Source organism: Globicephala melas, chromosome 1 (genome assembly GCF_963455315.2).
Source record: "Globicephala melas chromosome 1, mGloMel1.2, whole genome shotgun sequence".
In the NCBI taxonomy this organism is placed as follows: domain Eukaryota; kingdom Metazoa; phylum Chordata; class Mammalia; order Artiodactyla; family Delphinidae; genus Globicephala; species Globicephala melas.
Genome location: NC_083314.1, coordinates 73,245,236 through 73,270,798, shown reverse-complemented (window position 1 = coordinate 73,270,798; position 25,563 = coordinate 73,245,236). Strand labels below are relative to the sequence as shown.

General features: G+C 39.5%; 1 protein-coding gene across 4 annotated transcripts in view; it reads right to left on the bottom strand.

Annotated features, from left to right (window-relative positions):
- The window catches only part of IFI16 (interferon gamma inducible protein 16), a 109,508-nt gene that overhangs the window by 13,345 nt on the left and 70,600 nt on the right, over positions 1 to 25,563 (bottom strand). For all 4 annotated transcript variants that reach the window (XM_060297663.2, XM_060297649.2, XM_070044089.1 and 1 more), the window contains 7 exons: positions 14,035 to 14,319; positions 12,978 to 13,111; positions 12,182 to 12,343; positions 10,526 to 10,693; positions 6,095 to 6,292; positions 3,186 to 3,605; positions 1,518 to 1,709 (listed from right to left, as the gene is read on the bottom strand). In XM_060297663.2, coding sequence (XP_060153646.1) covers positions 1,518 to 1,709; positions 3,186 to 3,605; positions 6,095 to 6,292; positions 10,526 to 10,693; positions 12,182 to 12,343; positions 12,978 to 13,111; positions 14,035 to 14,299 — 1,539 coding nt within the window. In that variant the 5' untranslated portion in view covers positions 14,300 to 14,319. The remainder of the gene's footprint in view (positions 1 to 1,517; positions 1,710 to 3,185; positions 3,606 to 6,094; positions 6,293 to 10,525; positions 10,694 to 12,181; positions 12,344 to 12,977; positions 13,112 to 14,034; positions 14,320 to 25,563) is intronic.

The following is a 25,563-nucleotide window of genomic DNA, read 5'->3' as shown; positions in this document are numbered from 1 at the left end:
ATATTTGCAAGTGAAACAACAGACAAAGGATTAATCTCCAAAATATGCAAACAGTTCATGGAGCTCAATATCAAAAAAAAACAAAAACAATCTAATTAAAAATTGGGTGGAATACCTAAATTGACATTTCACCAAGTGAGACATACAGATGGTCAAGAGGCACATGAAAAGATGCTCAACATCACTAATTATTAGAGAAATGCAAATCAAAACTACAATGAGGTAGCACCTCACGCCGGTCAGAATGGCCGTTATCAAAAAATCTAGAAACAATAAATGCTGGAAAGGGTGTGGGGAAAAGGAAACCTGCTGCACTGTTGGTGAGAATGTAAATTGTTACAACCACTATGGAAAAGAGGATGATGACCTAGAGGGGTGGGATAGGGTGGATGGGAGGGAGGCTCAAGAGGGAAGGACATATATGCATATGACTGATTCACTATGGTATACAATAGAAACTAACACAGTATTGTAAAGCAATTATACGCCAATAAAAATATATTAAGAAAAAGATACTATGTGGATTAAATGAGATAATGTAAAGAAAAAAATAGTTACAAGTAACAAATGCTGGAGAGGGTGTGGAGAAAAAGAAACCTTCCTTACACTGTTGTTGGGAATGTAAATTGGTGCAGCCACTATGGAGAACAGTATGGAGGTTCCTTAAAAAGCTAAAAATAGAGTTACCACATGACCCAGCAATCCCACTACTGGGCATATGCCCTGAGAAAACCATAATTCAAAAAGAGACATGTACCACAATGTTCACTGCAGCACTACAATAACCAGTACATGGAACCAACCTAAATGTCCATCGACAAATGAATGGATAAAGAAGATGTGGTACATATATACAATGGAATACTACTCAGCCATAAAAAGAATGAAATAATGTCATTAGAAGCAACATGGACGGACCTAGAGATTATCATACTAAGTGAAGTAGTCAGAGAAAGACAATTATCATATGTTATTTATATGTGGAATCTAAAAAAATGATACAAATGAACTTATTTACAAAACAGGAATAGATTGACAGACATAGAAAGCAAACTTATGGTTACCAAAGAGGATAGCAGTGGGAGAAGCGGGAGTAAATTAGGAGTTTTGGATTAACATATGCACATTATTATCTATAAAATAGGTAACTGAGGACCTACTGTATAGCACAGAGAACTATACTCAGTATCTTGTAATAACCTATAAGGGAAAAGAATCTGAAAATGAATATATATATGTGTGTGTGTGTGTGTGTGTGTGTGTGTGTGTGTGTGTGTGTAACTGATCCCATTTGCTGTACACTTGAAACTAAGAAAACATTGTAAACTATACTTCAATACAAAAAAAATAAATTTAAAAATATCATTAAAAAAAAGAATAATGAAAAGAAACTTTACACCCACTAAATGGCAAAAATTGGTTCTCGTTCCACCTGCTGGACTCTCCGTAGTAACAGCAGTCTAGTTTTCTTAAAGACTTCTACTTTGGAACAATAATGACCCCCCAGAAAATCTCACCTTGATGAAACTGTGAATTATGGATCTCAGCTGCCTCTTATCCCCACTTACTGCCAATTCAAAGCAGATGAGTGTAAGTCTATCGCCTTTCTCACAGCTGATTCTGGTCAGTCGTTCTCCATAAACCAGGACTTCCATCACTCCTGTATTATCTTGTATTTCATAATATATGCATTCATTACGTACCAATTTCTGCAAAAGAAAATTAGCATCCATCTTCTGAGAACTGGATCAGGAATTTCCACAACTTTGAAAAATATAGGGTGTTAGTGGAAACTGTTGTCTCAGACCAGTTAATATGAGCTGGAGGTCCAGAATTACAGGTACCAAATAGTGTAAGATATCTTGTTCAGTTTATCCCCCCATTTAAATTCTCTTTCTGTCTTTCCTTCCTTTAAGTCTTTGTGTGCTGGGTTCTTCTAGAAAACTGGATTACTTTCCTAATTTTTCCTGCTCCCATCTCAGAATAGCTGAGATTTCTTAAGAAAATTTGATATAGTGTGGTCTGATAAGCTTCACAGGTTTCTTTGGATCTCCCTGAGAACAAAGGCCATTCATGTCTTATTATGAGTCTCAAAAAGATGGTTGCAAGTCCTCCTTAAGCAGATTATTATTTCAATATGTAATTCTTTCCTCTATCTTCTCTATTTATTCATTCTTCCCTAATCTGCCCAATCTTGAATCTAGATCATCTACTTCCATTGTTCTAATTTCTATATCACTTACTTTACTCATGAATTCTACAAATGCACATGTGTGCACAGTCACTTAAACAGAGTGTATGGAAAACAACAGGGGGATAGGTAAACAGCCACCCTAGAAGACATATATAATGGATTATGAAACAATACTTCACATAACGGTTAGGTCAGCTAACCTTAGTATTTCTATGATGTGTTGGGACTGAAATACCTACCCTAATTCTAAGAATTCAGCAAAATTCTGCATTTTATTGCCCATATTAATATATTGTGGAATGAAACAACTTGATTTTTCTAGCGTTTTCAACATCCATATTTCTCTTATTTGTTAATGCCAAGGTTTTTTGCTCAACAATTTTTTGATGAATGAATGTGAAGAAGTGAGAGAACTTTAGAGGTCAGATGATCAGAATCTTAGCTAACTGTGGATAAGAGCTGATTCTAGGGCAAAGTAGTCTATTGATTTCTGACTCTGGTTGTCATAGTTGAAATCCTAGCTTGGAAGGGCAATTCTTTATTCACAATTAAGTTAAGCTGTCACTGAAACAGGAGGCAGAACTCAAAGAAACAAAACCAGAAGGAGAGCTCTCTCTCTTCGCCCCCCCCACCTCTCTCTATATATCTATATATATAAACATATATAGATGGATATAGATTTGTATGTATCTATATATATATACAGATATAAACTCTGCCCTTTACTGGCTCAGGGTGGCTATGAATGGATTAGCACAGCTGTTAAAATCCCATGATTTCTGGAGGACTTGCATACTGTTACCTTGGGAAGAAGAATGTTAAGAGATTGTCTATGTTATATTCTGAAGTGGGAAGACGGCACCCAGGTATCCCTGGTCAGGGGGGCTTTGAGTTCCTGTGTTTATGAAGTTAACCAAATTCATTCGGCAGCTAAGACTTTTACGTTCCAGGGTTGCAGAAGAAATATTGCAGAACAATGGTGTGGGCTTACCTCATGCACCAGAAACACCCCATTCACAAATGTTCCTAGAGCTTGCGAGTAAAGATGACTGATTTTAGGAGTTGCATTTGCCTTTTGAATCAGGCTTTTAGAGATCTCCATCTTTCGGTCAGGGTTAACATCAGACACAGATGAGGCATTGAACACCTCCAGGAACCCACTGCGGCCAAAATAATCTGATATGGCAATGATTTTCTTTGGGATGAACTTCTCCTTCAGGTCAACATGATAAACCTTCACTTGGAAGAACTGGCTCTCAGTAGCCACTGTGGCATGAAACATCTTCCTCTCGCCTTCTCTGACATCATATGTAAATGGTTCCGTTGCTTTCAGCACCATCACTTCTTTGGGCCCCCTCTGGAAGCCCTCCTCTCTGGAAGCTTCTTTAGGTACAGCCTTCAATTTTGGTTTCTACATAGAAGTATACACCAAAAACAGGCACAGTTAAGAACAGGATTCACTCTCTAATGAGAATCATCTACGGCTAAATGTTGACCTCAACAAAGAACATAATTAAGAACATAATTAACATATTAAGAACATAATTAGGTGGAGTTGGAAAAAAAAAAAACCTAGACAAAGATCACTGACGTGGTATATATAATCTAATGGAATGTATGGAGATGATTTAAACAGTGAATTTTCTTCTTTTTCATTGTTTTATGAGTGTGGTAGGAAGAATACTTTTCTTTAAAAGGTATTAACTCAAGGGAAGAACTATTTCTCCCAGGAAGAGCTATGTAGAGTACAGAGGCAGTGGGCAATAGCAATGCTGCTGTATAGTGATTTCTAGTAGAGATGAGGATGAAAAAATCAACTTAAATTATCCCATCAACTCATTTCAGTGTGCAAGATAAGATACAAATTTGGATGAACATAAATTGCCCTTGATAGCACTGAGAGTAGGGAATGGCTCCAGTCAGAATCCATTGATCTCATCCCAGTAGATGTGGCAATTTAAAGACCCAAATTAGAAAGTCTCTTTTCAGGAAAGCAGTGTTATATTGAAAAAGGGTTAGTAGACAGTCACTGGAAAAAAATCCCATGAACTTTCTGAATTTGGAAGTGTCCTGGATAAAGGATGTTTTGAAGAGTAGCAGAATCAGCCACCCCAAAATATGTTTCTTTGGCATAGGCTTATCTTAAGCTGATTATTTTGAAAAACAACATACATAGAGGAAGCTCTAAAACCAGAAAGAAAGTTGCCCTTTTGCAAGGGAAATGTGTATTTATAAATTAAATCTCCATTTCTAAGGGTGCCTCCCCCTGTGTACTAGGAAGAGAAGGAGGACTCTAAATCTCAAGAGAATACTATCACCAGAGGAGAAACTGACTTAAATTTGCATAACAAACATCACCCTTGTTTTTCCTGCTTTTCCTGGTAACCTCCACAAAACGGGCCTCCCCACACTTTTCTTTCTTCTGTCTTCACTAAAGATGGTATTTAAGCTGGGGGCTTAGGCCACCTCAGGGAGTTACTCATTCTTCTTGGGTCTCGTCTATGTATAGATGAGGTATACCTGTTAATAAACTTCTGCTAGCTTTTTCTTGACAATCTTTGCTTTAATACAGGGGTCTCAACCAAGAACTCAGAACGGTAGAGGGGAAATTGCTTTTCCTCCTCTACACACCCCTGTTAGAATAATGGCAGGACCCTTAGGAGAAGAATGCCAAAGGAGAAGTCAGGTGTCAGGGGACTTTTCTATGCCCCCCTGTCTACCCAGTGCCTGCACCATTTCTGAGTTTCAGGAGAGCAGTTTGAATTGGAGGGGAGGTTACTGATCTGTAAGAAGTGTGAAGGCAAGGGGGGGCCATGGGAGTTCTAGGGACCAGTTCATGGAGACAGGCCAGCTGCCTCCACAGACCAGCAGTGCTCCATGTGGTCTGACTTGTACCGTTATACAGGCCACAGCCTGGGGGTCATGAGGCTTAACTCTGATTTCTCATCACTGTGGCCAATTCTCCCTACATCCGATGCTCATTCCCAGGCCAAGTTAATCAGGAAAAACAAATCTCATAGTAGTAACAACAGCAGCACCTTGACAAGAAGTGCACAGGACCTAAGGAAGAAATTATGTATCTATACTCAGGGTCATGAAAGAAGACCTGATGGACACATGTTCTTATTATGTTCATTGTGTGTATAGGGAATACTGAAAATAGCCTAAAGTCAAATAGTAAAGGATTATTTTTAAATTTATAAAAATTTAAAGATGCAGTTATTCTCTTACATTAAAATAATAATTTAAATCTATACTTCTTGAATTAAGTAGCACTTCAAGATATAGCAGGTGAAAGTAAAAACCTGAATTATAGAAAAATATGTGTAATGTGATCAACCTGGGATAAATTGATATTCTTTGTATATATATAACAAAAGGTAAAATCAGAAAGACTGTTTACCAAAATATGGCATTTGATAGAAGGGAGATTTCAGATAGTTAAAATTAATTATTTTTGTCTATGTATCTGCATTTCCTAAATTTCTTAGATGATATTACTTCCATAATTAAAAAAAAGAGAAAGAATTGGTGATAGTGCTTTGTTTGTTTCTGTATTTCTCCACCTTATTGCACCCTAAGCTCTCTCACTCATGATGTATTGAGAGAAACACAGAAATAAAATTAAACAAACAAATTACTAGTTATACCCATGACTGAAGAGGAATGATTTATGTGCACATTAGGTCATAGAATATCCTAATACAAAGGGCAGCATAATAAGAGTCCGAATTTGAATGTAGGTAGGATCTCAAAATACACACTCAATAACAATACGTGTGATCTAATTAATAAAGAATTGTATGTTGTAGGGGATTAGTGTGAAGTTCCTTTATGGTTCTAGAGAACGCTGTCATTATGTTGTAGGGAGGGAAAGTACTGAAAACAGGAATCTGATACCTTGGTTGAGGAACTGCTGGATGAGGTTGGTGGCAGCATCTGAGGAGTCTGAAGGCAGCCCTCATTTGGGATCATGCTGAAGTTTGCACATTGTGGAAGCTGACTCTGCTCCGGGCATAGTTTCTTTTTCTTGGAGTCAAGCGTTTTATTGGTTGTGTCTTCTATTCTTTGAATCCAAAAATATGTATTTTCTTCTTCCTGGTTAATGGTTTTCAATATCAGATGAACCATAACATTTCTCTCTCTCTCTCTCTCTCTCTCTCTTTCTCTCTGTCTCTATCTCTCTCTGTCTCTCTCTCTCACACACACACCACAGGATCTTCACTCTGCCAATTTGCTCTGGAATAATAGTACATCTTCAGATACCCTCAACACCTCCCCAGCTTGGAGTCCAACCAGGATTTCAAACTTCTCTCTGAAAATGTTAAAAACTCAGGTGATCAAAATTTCATCGATCTGTTTTGGAATTCTGGCTCTACCTCTGCTGCAAACTGGCCTGTATCAACTTCACCAAGACAACACTTGGAGTAATTTATTAGTAGAAAACTCTACCAGGTTATAATGGAAGCACATCTCTGAACAATGTTGGCTGTACTTATGGACATTTTATTAACTAAGTCTTCATTACCTTATATATTTACCAAATAAGCAAATCGGTTCTATCATCTACTCTTCAAATCCAGGAAACCCAGGTCTGCATTCATTTGAATGCTTTGTTTATCAGCATACCAGAGACACTGTTTCAAATTCATAATTCCAGAGGCAGGATTCTGCTATCTACCTAGTCTCTATCAAGCAACCAAATCTTTCGTAGTTCTCAGCAATAAACAGACCCATTCACGGTTTCACCCAGGGCATTCTCAGTACATGGATTTTTATAATTGTTTAAGCCAGGGCAGGAAGTGTCTGTAAAATCAATTATTTTGACTACCTTTGGTTTCACTGATGAAAGACCATTTCTAACGTTCTGCAGTATAGAATTGCCACAGTTCTTACCACTTCTAGCATTCATTTAACCAATCCATAAAGTATCAGTTGTTGGTAAAATTGTAGTTGAGGGAGCTGCTTAAAATGCCTGTCTCTGGCATGCAGCTACTTGATTAGAACACCCTCTGACCTTCCTTGTCACTTCATTCCTCATTAGAAGGCTTAAGAGTCTGGGCAATGGAAACAAATCTGAGATATAATGCTATCCGACATAAATTTTTACAAATAAATTTCAGATATTGTAGCATCTATACTACAATATATGCAATTAAATGCTCAAGTTTTAGAATTCAGTTAGGCTACATTTGAATCCTGGCTCTAACATTCACTTTCTGCGTGAACTTGGAGAAGATTTCTAACCTCTAAGAACTTCAGTTTTCTCATATGTAAAATGGGATTAACAATAGCATCCTCGTGTGACGTTATAAAGAACAAATGAGATAGCGTACACAAAGAACACAGGTTTTAGAGTCTAGCATCATTAAATGCTCATTACCTAGAAATATCACTACATTATTATTTTACAGTAGACACAGGGCTTTCTATTTTTGCTCTGATCCACAGATGTTTCATGCTTAATGTTGGCTTTCTTGATGGAAACCCAATATAGAGGTGGTATGGGAAGCACTTTATTAAAGAAGCTTCTCTAGTCACTTCTGCTACATTTAGTAATTCAATCTCATTGACAAGAGCATCTTGATCATTTTTTACATTTGGTTAAACCAAAAACTCCCATCATAACAGTAGGATTTAGGTCCCTAAAACATACTATATGGCTGGATAATACTTAAAAATAGTAATTGAATTTTTTCCCTTGGCTTATTTCCTTCACCACTCTACCCTGTTCTTGAAGCATGCCAATGTGTGCTGTTTGCTACTGGGGAGACATAGCAGCAGGAATAAAAGAAAATATTGGTCTGCTTCTGTCTTTGAATCCCAAACAGAGCCTATATTACAAAGAAAACAGTTGGGAGACCCCATGACGAAGAAGAGCAAGGCTTTCCTGCTCTTTCCACTGATGAATCAAAGACAGAATGGGTCAGATCGTCTTTGTGCCAGGTCTCCTACAGAGGTGGCTGGACCCCAAAGAAGAAATGACTGAATGGTGTGTTTAGGTGTATGAGGCCAAAAGGACAGATGAGCCTCCCTGGGATTCCTGTGCTCCAAGGAGTTTTAGGGGCAGCAGAATGATTCTTATGAAAGTAGAAATGACTATGTCACAAGTTTAGGCAGATAGGACCTTAGAAAGTGTCAATTCTAAGCCTGTATGCATAGAAAAATAGGGTTGTCTTGCAAGGGGGGGCGGATATGGGGATATATGTATACGTATAGCTGACTCACTTTGTTACACAGCAGAAACTAACACACATTGTAAAGCAATTATACTCCAATAAAGATGTTAAAAAAAATAAAGAAGAAAAATAGGGTTGTCTAGAGATGTCCACATAAGTCATTGTCGTAGCAGAGAGACAGTGAGCCTGGGGTTTCAATGACTAGACCAAGGCCAGCTGGACCTAGAGGCAAACAGGCACAGATTACTAGCTCCATCCCATAAATAAAACAAAGAGAGACTATGTGAGGAATTATTAATCATTGGAGGTAACAGTAAGAAAAACAATAACAAAACTTGAAAAATCTTGTCAGAAGAAATCTGTCTTCAACTGGTATACATGGATTTGCGTAGGGGGCTTCAGCCTCAGCAGCTTGGAACTTGGGTGACAAACTATTTTAGAGAATAGTGATTTAAATACTCCTTTTGCCTATGCCTCAGTCACTTGCTTATCTACCGCAGAAATAGGCATTGTACCCCAGTGTGATGATAAGCACAGGGGTCAAATCAGGGCAGAACAAAGGCAGGCTAGGATAGGAGCTGATACACACGTGTGTGTACTCACTTTTCCATTCTCATCTGGTCTTTGCTGGGAAAGAGCACTGTGAATGAAAACTATGGCCTGCCACATCCATAAACTGAGGATGCTGCAGCCATCAAGCCATCACATTACAGCTGCCCCAACGGTAAGCCCTGAGGGAACTCAAGATAGAAACAGGATGCCCGCCATCTAGCAGTCAACTGCTGCAGCCAACCCTGATGGCACACCTTGAGGAAACTCAGCATGAGAAAGCACAGGAGACAGGCCCCAGATAGCTGAGGTTCATAGCAAAGGAATGATTTCAGTGAGTTCAGACTCTTGCATCTTCCTATACATAGAAAAGTGCTAAATTCCTTAACTTGAGATATCTGGCTGTCTTTATTAACAGTAATCTTTTGATGTTCCAACTACCTGGTCTTTGTTGCAAAACCTCCTATACATCCTGGCTCCCCACTTGCTTCTTCAGAGCAGTATCTCAGAGCTATCTGAGATTCTGTGTCCCCCGCTTAAGTCCTCATATTGTCTGCTGAATAAAACATAACTCTCAACTTTTAGGTTGTGCATTTTTCTTCAGTTGACCTGCACCTTATAACTGATGTTATAGTATAGTAACAAAGAAAAATGTACATTTATTACAGTTGCGATAAGTGCTAAAAAGGAAAAGGAAACAGATCTTTGAAAGCAAACAAAAGGAATACCTAGGACTTCCCTGGTGGCACAGCCGTTAAGAATCTGCCTGCCAATGCAGGGGACAAGGGTTCGAGCCCTGGTCCGGGAAGATCTCACATGCCACGGAGCAACTAAGTCCATGCACCACAACTACTGAGCCTGTGCTCTAGAGCCAGCGAACCACAACTACTGAGCCCACGAGTCACAACTACTGAAGTCTGCATGCCTAGAGCCCATGCTCTGCAACAAGAGAAGCCACTGCAATGAGAAGCCCACACACCACAATGAAGAGTAGTCCCCACTCACCACAACAAAGAGCCAACGCAGCCAAAAATAAAATGTAGATAAATAAATAAATTTATTAAAAAAAAGAAAAAAAGAGGAATACCTAATGTATTCTGGGAGGGGGGGTATCAGTGAGGACTTGTATGAGGAAGAGATTCAGGTTTGCACCTGAAAGGTGTAGACACCTGAACCAGTGGTGAATCAGGACAAGTGATTCCAAACAAAGAAAGCAGTCCATGTCAAAACATCTGACATGGGAAGGAGCACAGAACTTTGAAAATAAACCCTATCATGTGGTGGGTGAACAAAGGGGAGTAGGGCCAGGGAAAGTGGAATGTAAGGGTGAACACACATTCATCTTGACTTGTCTGGTCACCTTCCCCTCCTCTTTCTATTCAACACAAGAGTGTAACCCTCTCAAAATGAGAGATTATTTCATAAATACATGCTTTGTAAATAGCCAAGGAGTTAGAATAGAGTGGGATCACAAAACATACACGGAAAAATGAATGAGTGATTATATTAAATAAATAAATGGTAAATTGTGAGAAATGAGATTATGATAATTCTTGTACTTATGTTGTAGGAGGTACAAGGAACGGGAATAGGGAGCAGGTACCTTGACTGAGAAACTGCTGGATGGTGTTGGTGGAGGTATAGATTTCACTGGACAACTGCTCCCAGTTGGGCATTTGCTGGTTGCTGAAGTTCCTGGAAGTTGACTCTGTTTCTGAGATACGGTCTTCCTTTTTAAGTCGTTAATTTTGGTGGCTATGTCATTTTTTTTCTCGAGAAAAAAAGATTTTTTCCTTAGTTCTTGATAATGATATTCAAAATCACATAGAACACAACATCATTTCTTTTCTCTCTTTTTTTTCTTTTCTCTTTTTTAATGTAGAGTCTTAAGTTTTCAATTTTTTTCTGAAATAATAGCACATATACAGATACCTGTATTACCTATCCTTCTCCTATCTCAACTAGGATTACAAATTTCACTCTCCAAATATTAAAAGCTCAGATGAAATTTCTTTGGTTTGGGATGGAATCCAGGTCCTACATCTGATGAAAACTGGCCAAAGCAGGAAGGTAAACTTCCCTGGTTATAAGGGAAGCAAATCTCAGTCCAGAATTGGCTGCATTTAAGGATGTTTATTAACTATGACTTTCTGATCAAGAAAATACACAAGTGGGTTTCTGATATCTGCTCTTCAGGCTCCTAGAAACCTACTGATATTTTGGGAAAGATTACTGGACGAAATATGGACTCTTGGAACTAATAAAAATGACAACAAGGAAACTACACCCCAAATAGAGAGTCCCTTTATATGGGAGGTCTGTCTTCAAGGGGCATGTGTGTGTGTGGGGGGTGGGTATGCAGCCTGAGTCAGAGGGCAGCTTGGTTCATAGGTGAGAAACTATGTTAGAGAATAGTGGTTTAAATCCTGCTCTTGCCTACCCTTCATGTTGCCTTGGGGCCATCTTTTAGCGCCCATTCATCTCAAATACAGGCTCCATAGTCCTGGGTTGCATATAACCACAGGGCAAAACAAAAAGCAGGTTGGAATAGGAGTCAATGTCTACAGGTGTGAAATCACTTTCCCACCCCTGTCTTGTCTTCCTCTGGGACAGGTTACCTATAATCTGAGCTCCTTGTCTAGAAGGAAAGAAAAATGTAGTTATCACAGTTGTGATAAGTACTATAAAGGAATAGTAAAGTGTCCAAACAATGAGAGTATCTGATCCTTTCTTGAAAGGGGTTGTTTCAGTGAGGACTTGCCTGGGGAAGGAATTCAGGTTGGTACCTGAAGGTTGAAAGCATTTGAGCCAGAGAAGAGATAGGGATAATGAATTCCCAATCAAGGAAAGAGCCTATGTGCAAACACCTGACATGGGAAAGAGCATATAATGCTGAGAACTAGTCTAGGCCCGTGGTTAAGGGGAAAGGGGTGAAAGGAGACTGAAATGTAGGGGAGAAACATACCCTTATAGTCATGTCTAATTGTCTGGCCACTACCATTCCTTATTTCAGGACCAAACATAAGACAGTCACATTCTTGAGGTCAGGAATTATTTCATAAATGCATACCTTGCCAAAAGCCACAGGACTTAGAATACATTGAGGTCTCAATATCTGCATTTGATAAATTAATGGGTGATTTTATTATATAAGGAAATTTTATATAGTAAGGGATTACTGAGAAACTCTTTCAAGGTCATGAGGATCCTTATAATATGATGTAGGGTGGTGAACATATTAGGAACAGGAAAATGGTACCTTGGTTGAAGAGCTGCTGGATGGGTTTGGTGGAAGCATTTGAGGAGTCTGGGGAAGGCTCTCAGTTGACTCTGTACTGGTTATTAACAATCCTGGAAGCTGACTCTGATCCTTCTTTAGATTCATCCTCTCAGATTCATTAGTTTTTGTGGTTTTCTTTCCCTGAAAGTAGGGTTTTTTCCCCCGGTTAATACTTTTCAATAATAAAAGAAACACATCTTTACTACTGAGAAAATCAAATTTTTATTATTAGATTCTAATTATACTAAAATTTATGTCCTTGGGAACTCCAGGGAACTACATATAGTCCATCGTCTGAAGAGATGCCCAGAAGGTAAGCAGTGCACATGTATGTTGGCTTCATACAAATAGTAAGGAAAATTTTATACATGTCATTCCTGTACTCACTTCTGTGTTGATGAGAGGAGCAGTGGACTTGGATTTAGAAGATCTAAGTTTGAATTTAGTCTCTTTGAGTAGGCTTTGGCAAGCTGTTTTCCTAATCTGCTTGCTATTTTAATATACATCTAAAAGAGGGGTAATGATTTCATATTTCCACCATAGGGAATTATATTACACAATTTAAAGTGCACAGTAGTTCAGAAACATAATGGGTGATCAGTACCTATTAATTCACTGGCTCTAAGATTAATTTTCACTCTGGCCCTGGATCCCTTTTTCTCTGATTCGTTTATTTGCATGTTGAGAAATGAATAAAGAACTAAGTGTTCATAAGAAGGTAACAAGTAGAAAAGCCACAGTAAAATCTCCTTTTGTGGGACCTTAGCCATCCTACCTTCACAGGTGTATCCTTGATTGATTCAGGTCCCAAAGCTTTATCAGTGGTGGATGTAGATTGGTCAGGACTGGTTTTATTCAGCTTGCTTTTTTTCACTGGAGTTGCTTCTTTTGCTCTGCTTCTCCTAATAACTGATGTGGTAAAAAAGAACATGATAAATCCAGAGGAGATGGTCTAAGATACCTGAAGCACCTTCAATACTATTTCCTGTCACTTCCTGCTTGTGGGTCTGGGTAAGCTTGTATCTGCCTCTACTGCATTAGCCTAGCTTGGCCATAGGTGGCCAGCAGTAGCAGCATAGGTATAGGTACTGGCTCAGACTTCCTCAGTGGTTTCCTTTCTTGTCCCCTGTACCACAAGCATATTCTTCCTGTCCTCTGGACTCCTATCTAGCTCAGTCGAACACTTTTACAATCCACTTATTCTATATTTTCCTTTTAAGAATCTAAAGTTTTCATGATGCTAGTGGTGGGTCAATTTCTACAGAAGATCTATTTGAATTACTGAAACCAGAGAAAATGAATATAATCTAATTTGTGATGGGACAAAGTGGTGATACTAGACTTTGACTTTTTAAAATATGTTTTCCTAATCCAGTGGTTTTATAAGAGGCAAGTTCTTCACATCTCTCAGAGGTAGGTTTTTATTTAAGTACTGCCTCAGAGTTTTTCTAGAAAGTATAAAAATGATAGAGTAAATATGATAATAGAGCATGCATATCAACTGATTTAAATATTTCAAGAATCTACATGTTCTAATTTTGTTTCATCATTGTCTAACCTTTCTAATGTATGGAAGCCTCAGCCTTTCTCATCAGCTCCTTCTAATATTTCCTTTGCCCACACCCCCAAAATACACCCTCTAAAACATATCAGATCTCTTTGTAGGAAAGGCATCCTCTAAGTTGTCAATTTGTTGGCATCTGAAGTACTACCATTGTCATGGCTACTGAGTCCTAAGTTGGGAAACAGAGGTCTAAACTTTGACCAAATCAGGGTTCTATTTAAGGTTGAGGTCAGTACAGAGAGAGTGTGAAAAAGGTTCTTCCAAGTACCTTTTAACCTCTCCTTTCGAAGAGTTTTAGCAAGGTCTTTAATTTCTTCTATATCTTTGATCAAGTCTATTAATTTTTCAACACAGGCAGCCCCAGGGTACTTTACTTCCATCAAGTCAGCAATCTTAATTCTGTCATAGTCATTTTGCATTTTACTAGTCAGTCTTAAATCCTTGGCCAGTAAACTCTTAATCATGCTAAACTGATAATCACTGATGTGCTGAAATCCTTTCAGCAGAACAATTCTTTTGAATTCACTCCCCATCTCTCAAGTTAGGGATGTGCCTGCAAGAGAAAAATAACATACAGTGTTACACCTTTATACAGACAATTTAAAAGACTGGTTATATCTATGTGAGTTAATGGCATATGTCAAAGTATTATCCATGGGTGTGTGTGACAAAAAGAGACTATTACCAGATGTGTTACTGCAGAAAATGGGTTGAAAACTGCTGTATGAGAAACTTTTAAGAAATTCTCCCATTTTAATGATGATCTTGAGTTGGTTTAAGGGTGGGTATGGTGGAAGGAGGTCCAGAAATAAGCAATGGTTGCAGTGTGTCAAGTATGGACTATGCAGTGTCAAAGTCCCTGATTCCTCCTCCCATCCTTTATTGGAGCTGCAGCCTACTTCTTGAATGTCTGCCTTGTTGGTTCATGACTCTTTCCACCATGTCTGAAGTGGCCTAGGAACAAAACGGGCTGCAACCTCTCACCTTATACAAATATCCTTCTGCCATAGCACTACAGCTCCACGCTGGGTACCAACCCTAGTCCATCCACTTGGCACTTCCCTAGTCAGTTCTTATTAGCATCATCTCTCCCTGGGGCGTGGACCATGTTCTCTGTGTCCTATGTGCCCATATCAGTGTCCCTTTGTTGGACTTCTCCCTTCTCTCTTAGACAGGATCACAGCATTTATTGGCTGGAATTATTTCGATGGCTGCTTGATTTTTCTCCTTCCAGGCTTAATTTCTCTAATCAGTTCTTTTCATAGAGCCAGATATCTCTCTATAAAGCCACAGTTCTAGCTCACTTGACATCCTTCAACAGTTTCCCATTTTCTCTTTGAAAAAGTTCTTGCTCCATAGCCTGGCTTAAAATGCCTTGAATAATCTGCCTTTCTTTACCTCTGTAATTTTTATTATTTATTTATTGTAATTTTTGCTCTAGAAATACACACCACACCTTACCTTTTCATATTTCATGACTTTGTTAATTCCTTTCCCAAGGCCTAGAAAGCCATTCCCATCTCTCTTCCTCTGAATACCTCCTTAGAGCATTCAAGACTCAACTGAGGCTTTGTCTTCTGAAAGCTGCCAGGGGCCTGACTTGGGAGGGAGTGTCACTCTCTGGGCCTCTTTAGCACCGCCCTGTGCACCTCCTTGATGGCACTCAATGTATGGTGTGCATTCCAGTTTTCTGTTTCAAGTCATGAATTCTTTTAGTTAGGAAACATGTGTTTGTGTACCTCTTCTATAATTGGAATGTTCAAATTCCCAGGGTTGTGAATTATTCCTTCTTGAGAGATCAGGAGCATCCTCAGTGAGATCAGGCCCATAGAGTGATGAGCCCACACTGGCCCAGGACCACCACAGTGCTGCAGACTGCCTTATCAGAAACCAGCCAATCCACCACCAGCCCAAGAATCTCCTGGGCCATTGACCTGCCTGCCAGTAGGTCGAAACCAATTCTGGGACACCATGGACCCCTTAGCCAGTGGCCCTAGGCTTTGGCCCCAATGACCAACAGGCTTATACCAGCTTCAGGACCTCCAGGGTCCTGTAGCCAGTGGCCGACCCACCAGTGAGCCGGCACTAGTCCCAGTAAGCCCTGGTCCCTGGTCCTGTCCTTTAGCAAGCTGACTCCAGCCCTGGGGCCACTGGGCCCCAGACCCAACCACCAACAGGCCAACACCAGTTCTGAGACACACTGGACCCCTCAGCCAGCTGCCCCATGACCAAACCCCACTCACTAGTGGCCAGCACCAGTTTTGGGACACGCCAGAACCTGTAGCCTGCTGGCCTGCCCACCAATGGGCCAGCACTGTCCCTGGGACCCCCAAGGTTGCACAGCCGGTCACCTTGTGACCCAGACTCACCAACCATTGTCCTTAGCACAAGGCAGGGCCTGGCAACCAACTGGGGTCAGCCACACCTACCAGACTATACACGATAGTCAGCCGACCACAAAAGAAGACTTGCATAGCCCTCATAGGGTGAACCCCTAGAGCAGGGGCCCCCGAACCCTGGGCTACAGACAGGTACCAGTCCATGGCCTATTAGGAACAGGGCTTCACAGCAGGAGATGAGCAGCGGGCAAGCAAGCAAAGCTTCATCTGTATTTATAACTGCTCCCCATTGCTCGCATTACTGCCTGAGCTCCACCTCCTGTCAGATCAGCGACCGCGCTAGAGTCTCATAGGAGCGTGAACCCTACTGTGACTGCGCATGTGAAGGATTTAGGTTGTGCACTCCTTATGAGAATCTAATGCCTGATGATCTGAGGTGGAGCTGAGGCAGTGTTGCTAGCACTGGGGAGTAGCTGCAAATATAGATTATCATTAGCAGAGAGGTTTGACTGCACAGAGACCATAATAAATCAATTGCTTGCAGACTCATATCAAAACCCTATCAGTGAGTGGCAAGTGACAAGCTGCATCTGGTGGTAGGCTTTATAGTGGCAAGTGAGTTGATGTACTTCAATTGTACAGCTGCATCTGGTGGCAGAGCTTAAGCCAGAATCCGACACTTATTTTAGTCTGCACATGGCTGGCCCATTATTTTATTTACTACTTCTGTCCATGCCTCTTTCCCGCATTGCGCACTTGTCTCAGTCACAGTTTTGGCAAGCCCGCAAGCTAACCCTAGCCAAAATGAGTAAAAAACAAAAGTCACTGGAGAGCTTCTTTGAAAATGGGGAAAGACCCAATGATGAGACAGCAGAAGACTCTTAAGACTGCCAACAAAATGAAAGCTGCATTTAAAAGAAAATACCAAGAGTCCTACTTAAATTACGGGTTCATTGGAACAGGTGATTCACATTCTCCAAGCCCACTTTGCATAATATGCGGTGACCAGCTATCCAACGAAGCCACGAAACCTTCAAAACTGTTTCACCACATGGAGACAAAGCACCCTGCATGAAAAGACAAGCCTTTGGATTTTTTCAAAACAAAAAAACGTGAACACAAAGAACAGAAGCAATTATCGAAGGCCACCACTTCATCACATGTGTCTGCACTGAGAGCATCATTCTTAATGGCTAATTGCATTGCTAAAGCTAAGAAGCCCTTTACTATTGGTGAACAGTTGATCCTGCCTGCTGCTAAGGACATTTGTTGTGAACTTTTAGGAGAGGCTGCAGTTCAAAGGTGGCACGTGTTCCTCTTTTGGCTGCACCATAACTAGATGAATTGATGAAATAGCAGAGGATATTGAGGCACAATTGTTAGAGAGGATTAACGAGTCACCGTGGTATACAATCCAGGTTGATGAGTCTACCGATGTTGACAACAAAGCAACAATGCTTGTTTCTGTGTGATATATTTTTCAGGAGGATTTGCATGAGGATATGTTATGTGCACTTTTGTTGCCAACCAACACCACAGCTGCAGAACTATTCAAGTCTTTGAATGATTACATATCAGGAAAACTGAACTGGTCATTTTGTGTCGGTATATGCACAGACAGAGTGGCTGCCATGACTGGACAGCTTTCTGGTTTCACTACTCAGGTCAACTGGGTCGCTTCTGAATGTGAGTCTACGCACTGTGTCATCCATAGAGAAATGCTGGTTAGCCGAAAAATGTCACCTGAACGTAACAACGTTTTGCAGGATGCGATTAAAATTATCAGCCACATTAAAGTACATGCCCTTAACCCACATTTGTTCACGTAGCTCTGTGAGGAGATGGACACAGAGTACACACATCTTCTCTTATACACAGAAGTGAGATGGCTTTCTAAAAGTAGATCACTGGTGAGAGTTTTTGAGTTATGAGAGCTGCCTCAGAGATTTCTTTTAGAAAAACAGTCACCATTGGCGGCAAATTTCAGTGACACAAAATGGGTCTCAAACTTGCTTACTTGTGTGATGTTTTCAACCTGCTCAACAAACTCGATCTGTCACTTCAGGGGAGAGCTACAACTGTGTTCAAGTCAGCAGATAAAGTGACTTCATTCAAAGCCAAACTGGAATTAGGGGGGTGACGAGTGAACATTGGGATATTTGATATGTTTCAAACATTAGCAGAGATTTTGAGAGACTGAGCCAGGGCCTTCTTTCTCCCAGCTGGTGCATGATCACCTATCTCAGCTTTCTAGAGAGTTTGAGCATTACTTCCCAACCACAAAAGACCCCCAAACTGGGAAGGAATGGATCTACAACTCATTTGTGAGTAAGCCAGGTGAATCGATTTTGTTCATGCTAGAAGACGATCGACTGCTTGAGACTGCAAATGACAGTGGCCTTAAAAGTATGTTTGAGACAACTTCAAATCTCCATGCAGTCTGGATTAAAGTCAAGGTGGAATATCCTTAAATTGCCACAAAAGCACTGGAAAGCCTGCTTCCATTTCCAACATCCTATCTTTGTGAAGCAGGGTTTTCTGCAGTGTCAGCAACCAAAACAAGATTACAGAGTAGACTGGGCATGAGCAACACACTTCAGCTGTAACTGTCTCCCATCATCCCCAGATGGGACCATCTAGTCGCAGGAAAACCGCTGAGGGCTCCCATTGATTCTGCATTACGGTGAGTTGTATAATTATTTCATTATATATCACATTGTAATAATAATAGAAATAAAGAGCATAATAAATGTAATGCGCTTGAATCATCCCAAAACCATTCCCCCCACCTCAGTCTGTGGAATAATTGTCTTCCATGAAACTGGTCTCTGGTGCCAAAAAGTTGGGGACTGCAGCCCTAGAGCATATAGCTCTGGTGACCAGAAGGGAGTGCACTGCTGGGACAAATAGGACATCTTCTACAAAAGACTACTTCTCCAAGGTCAGGAAACATAACCAACGTACCAAATACACAGAAATAAAAGAAGAAATTAGGTAAAATGAAGCTATAGAGGAATATGTTCCAAATGAAGGAACAAGATAAAACCTCAGAAGAACAACTAAGTGAAGTGGACATAGGCAACCTACCCAGTAAGTAGTTCACAGAGGTGACCATAAAGATGCTCAAAGAACTCGGGAGCAGATTGGATGAACAGAGTGGAAAGTTAGACGTTTTTAACAAAAAATTAGAAAATATAAAGAAGAATCAAACACAGATGAAGAATAAAGTAACTGAAATGAAAAATAAACCAGAAAGAAACAACAGTAGAGCTAATGATACAGTAGAACAGATCAGTGAGCTGGAAGACAGAATAATGGAAATCACTGAAGCTGAACAAAAATTAAAAAAAAGAAAGAAAGAAATGAGGACAGTTTAAGAGAACTCTGGGACAACATCAAACATGTTATCATTCATCATATCATAGGAGGGTCCCAGAAGGAGAAGAGAGAGAAAAAGGGGCAGAGAACATATTTGAAGACATTAATAGCTGAAAACTTCCTTAACCTGTGTAAGGAAACAGACAGGAAGCCTAGAGAGTCCCAAACAGGATCAACCCAAAGAGGACCACACCAAGACACACTGTAATTAAGATGGCAAAAATTAAAGATAAGGAGAAAATATTAAAATCAGCAAGGGAAAAGCAACAAGTTTCATACAAGGGAATTCCCATAAGGCTATCAGCTGACTTTTCAGCAGAAACTCTGCAGACCAGAAGAGAGTGGCATGATATGGTTAAAGTGATGAAAAAGAATAATCTGCAACCAAGAATACTCTTGCCAGCAAGTCTTTCATTCAGATTTTATGGAGAGATTAAAAGTTTTACAGGCAAGCAAAAGCTAAAAGAGTTCAGCACCAGCAAACTGGCTTTAAAAGAAATGTTAAAGGGACTTTTCCAAGTAAAAAGAAAAGAAACATGAAACATAAAAGGAAAAAAAATCTCATTCGTAAATGCAAATATACAGTAAAGGTCATATATTAGCCATGTATAAAGCTAGTAGGAAGGTTAAACGACAAAAGTTGTAAAATCATCTACATCTGCAATAAGTTGTTAAGGGAAACAAAAAGATGTGAATATGATGTCAAAATTATAAATGTGGAAAGGGGGGAGGAAATGCAGTGTTGTTAAAATGTGTTTAAACTTAAGAGGTCAGCAAGTTAAAATAATCATATATACATGAACAAGACAAGGATGCCCACTCTCACCACTTTTTTTTTTTTTACATCTTTATTGGGGTATAATTGCTTTACAATGGTGTGTTAGTTTCTGCTTTATAACAAAGTGAATCAGTCATACATAAACATATGTTCCCATATGTCTTCCCTCTTGCATCTCCCTCCCTCCCACCCTCCCTATCCCACCCCTCCAGGCTGTCACAAAGCACCGAGCCAATATCCCTGTGCCATGCGGCTGCTTCCCACTAGCTATCTACCTTACTACGTTTGTTAGTGTGTATATGCCCATGACTCTCTCTCGCCCTGTCACAGCTAACCCTTCCCCCTCCCCATAACCTCAAGTCCGTTCTCTAGGAGGTTTGCGTCTTTATTCCTGCTTTACCCCTAGGTTCTTCATGACATTTTTTTCTTAAATTCCATATATATGTGTTAGCATACGGTATTTGTCTTTTTCTTTCTGACTTACTTCACTCTGTATGACAGACTCTAGGTCTATCCACCTCATTACAAAGAGCTCAATTTCGTTTTTTTTTATGGCTGAGTAATATTCCATTGTATATATGTGCCACATCTTCCTTATCCATTCATCCGATGATGGGCACTTAGGTTGTTTCCATCTCCGGGCTATTGTAAATAGAGCTGCAATGAACATTTTGGTACATGACTCTTTTTGAATTTTGGTTTTCTCAGGGTATATGCCCAGTAGTGGGATTGCTGGGTCATATGGTAGTTCTATTTGTAGTTTTTTAAGGAACCTCCATACTGTTCTCCATAGTGGCTGAACCAATTCACATTCCCACCAGCAGTGCAAGAGTGTTCCCTTTTCTCCACACCCTCTCCAGCATTTATTGTTTCTAGATTTTTTGATGATGGCCATTCTGACTGGTGTGAGATGATATCTCATTGTAGTTTTGATTTGCATTTCTCTAATGATTAATGATGTTGAGCATTCTTTCATGTGTTTGTTGGCAGTCTGTATATCTTCTTTGGAGAAAAGTCTATTTAGGTCTTCTGCCCATTTTTGGATTGGGTTGTTTGTTTTCTTGTTATTGAGCTGCATGAGCTGCTTGTAAATTTTGGAGATTAATCCTTTGTCGGTTGCTTCATTTGCAAATATTTTCTCCAATTCTGAGGGTTGTCTTTTGGTCTTGTTTATGGTTTCCTTTGCTGTGCAAAAGCTTTGAAGTTTCATTAGGTCCCATTTGTTTATTTTTGTTTTTATTTCCATTACTCTAGGAGGTGGGTCAGAAAGGATCTTGCTGTGATTTATGTCATAGAGTGTTCTGCCTATGTTTTCCTCTAAGAGTTTGATAGTTTCTGGCCTTACATTTAGGTCTTTAACCAATTTTGAGCTTATTTTTCTGTATGGTGTTAGGGAGTGATCTAATCTCATACTTTTACATGTACCTGTCCAGTTTTCCCAGCACCACTTATTGAAGAGGCTGTCCTTTCTCCACTGTATATTCCTGCCACCTTTATCAAAGATAAGGTGTCCATATGTGCATGGGTTTATCTCTGGGCTTTCTATCCTGTTCCATTGATCTATCTTTCTGTTTTTGTGCCAGTACCATACCGTCTTGATAACTGTAGCTTTGTAGTATAGTCTGAAGTCAGGGAGCCTGATTCCTCCAGCTCCTTCTTTCGTTCTCAAGATTGCTTTGGCTATTTGGGGTCTTTTGTGTTTCCATACAAATTGCAAAATTTTTTGTTCTAGTTCTGTGAAAAATGCCAGTGGTAGTTTGATAGGGATTGCATTGAATCTATAGATTGCTTTGGGTAGTAGAGTCATTTTCACAATGTTGATTCTTCCAATCCAAGAACATGGTATATCTCTCCATCTATTTGTATCATCTTTAATTTCTTTCATCAGTGTCTTATAATTTTCTGCATACAGGTCTTTTGTCTCCTTAGGTAGGTTTATTCCTAGATATTTTATTCTTTTTGTTGCAATGGTAAATGGGAGTGTTTTCTTGATTTCACTTTCAGATTTTTCATCATTAGTGTATAGGAATGCCAGAGATTTCTGTGCATTAATTTTGTATCCTGCCACTTTACCAAATTCATTGATTAGCTCTAGTAGTTTTCTGGTAGCATCTTTAGGGTTCTCTGTGTATAGGATCATGTCATCTGCAAACAGTGACAGCTTTACTTCTTCTTTTCCTATTTGGATTCCTTTTATTTCCTTTTCTTCTCTGATTGCTGTGGCTAAAACTTCCAAAACTATGTTGAATAAGAGTGGCCACTCTCACCACTTTTATTTAACATAGTATTAGAAGTCCTAGTCACAGCAACCAAACTAGAAACAAAGAAAAATAAAAGGAATCCAAATTGTAAAGGAAAAATTAAAACTGTTACTGTTTGCAGATGAAATTATATTATACATAGAAAATCCTAAAGACACCACAAAAAACCTACTGAAACTCACCAATGAATTCACTTAAGTTGCAGGATATGAAGTTAATATATAGAAATCTGTTGCATTTCTATACACTAACAATGAACTATCAAAAACAGAAATTAAGAAAAAAATCCCATTTACAATCACATCAAAAAGAATAAAATGCTTAAGAATAAATCTACTAAGGAGGTAGAAGAACTGTATTTGGAAAACTATAAGACACTGATGAAAGAAATTGAAGACAACACAAAAAAATGGAAAGATATAATGTTCATGGATTGAACGAATTAATATTATTAAAATGACTAAACTACCCAAAGCACTCTACAGATACAATGCAATCCCTATCAAACTACCAATGGCAGTTTTCACAGAACTAGAACAAAAAAATCTAAAATTTGTATGGAAACACAAAAGACTTCAAACAGCCAAAACAATTTTGAGAAAGAAGAACAAAGCTGGAGGTACCATGATCCCTGATTTCAGACTATACTACAAAGCTACAGTAATCAAGACACTATGGGGCTTCCCTGGTGGTGCAGTGGTTGACAGTCCGCCTGCCGATGCAGGGGACACGGGCTCGTGCCCCAGTACGGGAAGATCCCACATGTCGCGGAGCGGCTGGGCCCGTGAGCCATGGCCGCTGAGCCTGCGCGTCCAGAGCCTGTGCTCCACAACGGGAGAGGCCACAACAGTGAGAGGCCCGCGTACCGCAAAAAAAAAAAAAAAAAAAAAGACACTATGGTACTGGAATTAAAACAGAAATATAGGTAAATGGAACTAGATAGAAAGCCCAGAGATAAACCCATACACATATGGTCACCTTATTTTTGATAAAGGTGCAAGAATATACAATGGAGAAAAGAGAGTTTCCTCAATAAGCAGTGGTGGGAAAAGTGGACAGCTACATGTAAAAGAATGAAATTAGAACACTACCTAACACCATACACAAAAATAAACTCAAAATGGATTAAAGACCTAAATGTAAGGCCAGACACTACAAAACTCTTAGAGGAAAACATAGGCAGAACACTCTATGACATAGATCACAGCAAGATCCTTTTGACACACCTCCTAGAGAAATGGATATAAAAACAAAAATAAACAAATGGGACCTAATGAAACTTAAAATTTTGCACAGCAAAGGAAACCATAAACAAGAAGAAAAGACAACCCTCAGAATGGGAGAAGATATTTGCAAATGAAGCAACTGACAAAGGATTAATCTCCAAAAGTTACAAGCATGCAGCTCAATATCAAAAAAACAAACAACCTAATCCAAAAATGGGGAGAAGACTTTTCTCCAAAGAAGATATACAGATTGCCAACAAACACATGAAAGAATGCTCAACATCATTAATCATTAGAGAAATGAATGGCCATCATCAAAAATCTACAAATAATAAAAAAAGAAAGGTCATGAAGAACCTAGGGGTAAAACGGGAATAAAGACACAGACCTACTAGAGAATGGACTTGAGGATATGGGGAGGGGGAAGGGTAAGCTGTGACAAAGTGAGAGACTGGCATGGACATATATACACTACCAAACGTAAAATAGATAGCTAGTGGGAAGCAGCCTCATAGCACAGGGAGATCAGCTCACTGGTTTGTGACCACATAGAGGGGTGGGATAGGGAGGGTGGGAGGGAGGGAGACGCAAGAGGGAAGAGATATGGGAACATATGTATATGCATAACTGATTCACTTTGTTATAAAGCAGAAACGAACACACCATTGTAAAGCAATTATACTCCAATAAAGATGTTAAAAAAAATCTACAAATAATAAATGCTGGAGAGGGTGTGGGGAAAAGGGAACCCTCTTGCACTGTTGGTGGGAATGTAAGTTGATACAGCCACTATGGAGCCCAGTGTGGAGTTCCTTAAAAAACTAAAAATAGAACTACCATATGACCCAGCAATCCCACTACTGGGCATATACCCTGGGAAAACCATAATTCAAAAAGAGTCAGGTACCACAATGTTCATTGCAGCTCTATTTACAATAGCCAGGACATGGAAGCAACCTAAGTGTCCATCGAGAGATGAATGGATAAAGAAGATGTGGCACATATATACAATGGAATATTACTCAGCCATAAAAAGAAATGAAATTGAGTTATTTGTTGTGATGTGGATGGACCTAGAGACTGTCATACAGAGTGAAGTAAGTCAGAAAGAGAAAAATAAATACTGTATGCTAACACATATATATGGAATCTAAAAAAAAAAATGGTTCTGATGAACCTAGGGGCAGGACACGAATAAAGATGCAGACGTAGAGAATGGACTTGAGGACATGGGGAGGGGGAAGGGTAAACTGGGACGAACTGAGAGAGTGGCAAGGACATATATACACTACCAAATGTAAAATAGATAGCTAGTGGGAAGCAGCCGCACAGCACAGGGAGATCAGCTCAGTGCTTTGTGACCACCTAGAGGGGTGGGATAGGGAGGGTGGGAGGGAGGGAGACGCAAGAGGGAGGAGATATGGGGATATATGTATATGTATAGCTGATTCACTTTGTTATACAGCAGAAACTAACACACCATTTTAAAGCAATTATACTCCAATAAAGATGTAAAAAAAAAAAAAAAAGAAAGAAATAATCACTATGTTGCATAACAGGAACTACCACAATGTTGTAGGTCAGTTATACTGCAAAAACAAACAAACAAACAAACAACAAACTCATAGAAAAGAAATTAGATTTGTGGTAAACTGTGAGGAGAAAGGGAATTGGATGAAGTCAGGAAAAAGGTGAGAACTTCCTTTTATAACATAAATAGGTACTAGGGATGTAATGTACAACATGATAAATATAATTACCACTGCTGCATGTTATATATGAAAGTTATTATGAGAGTATATCCTAAGAGTTCTC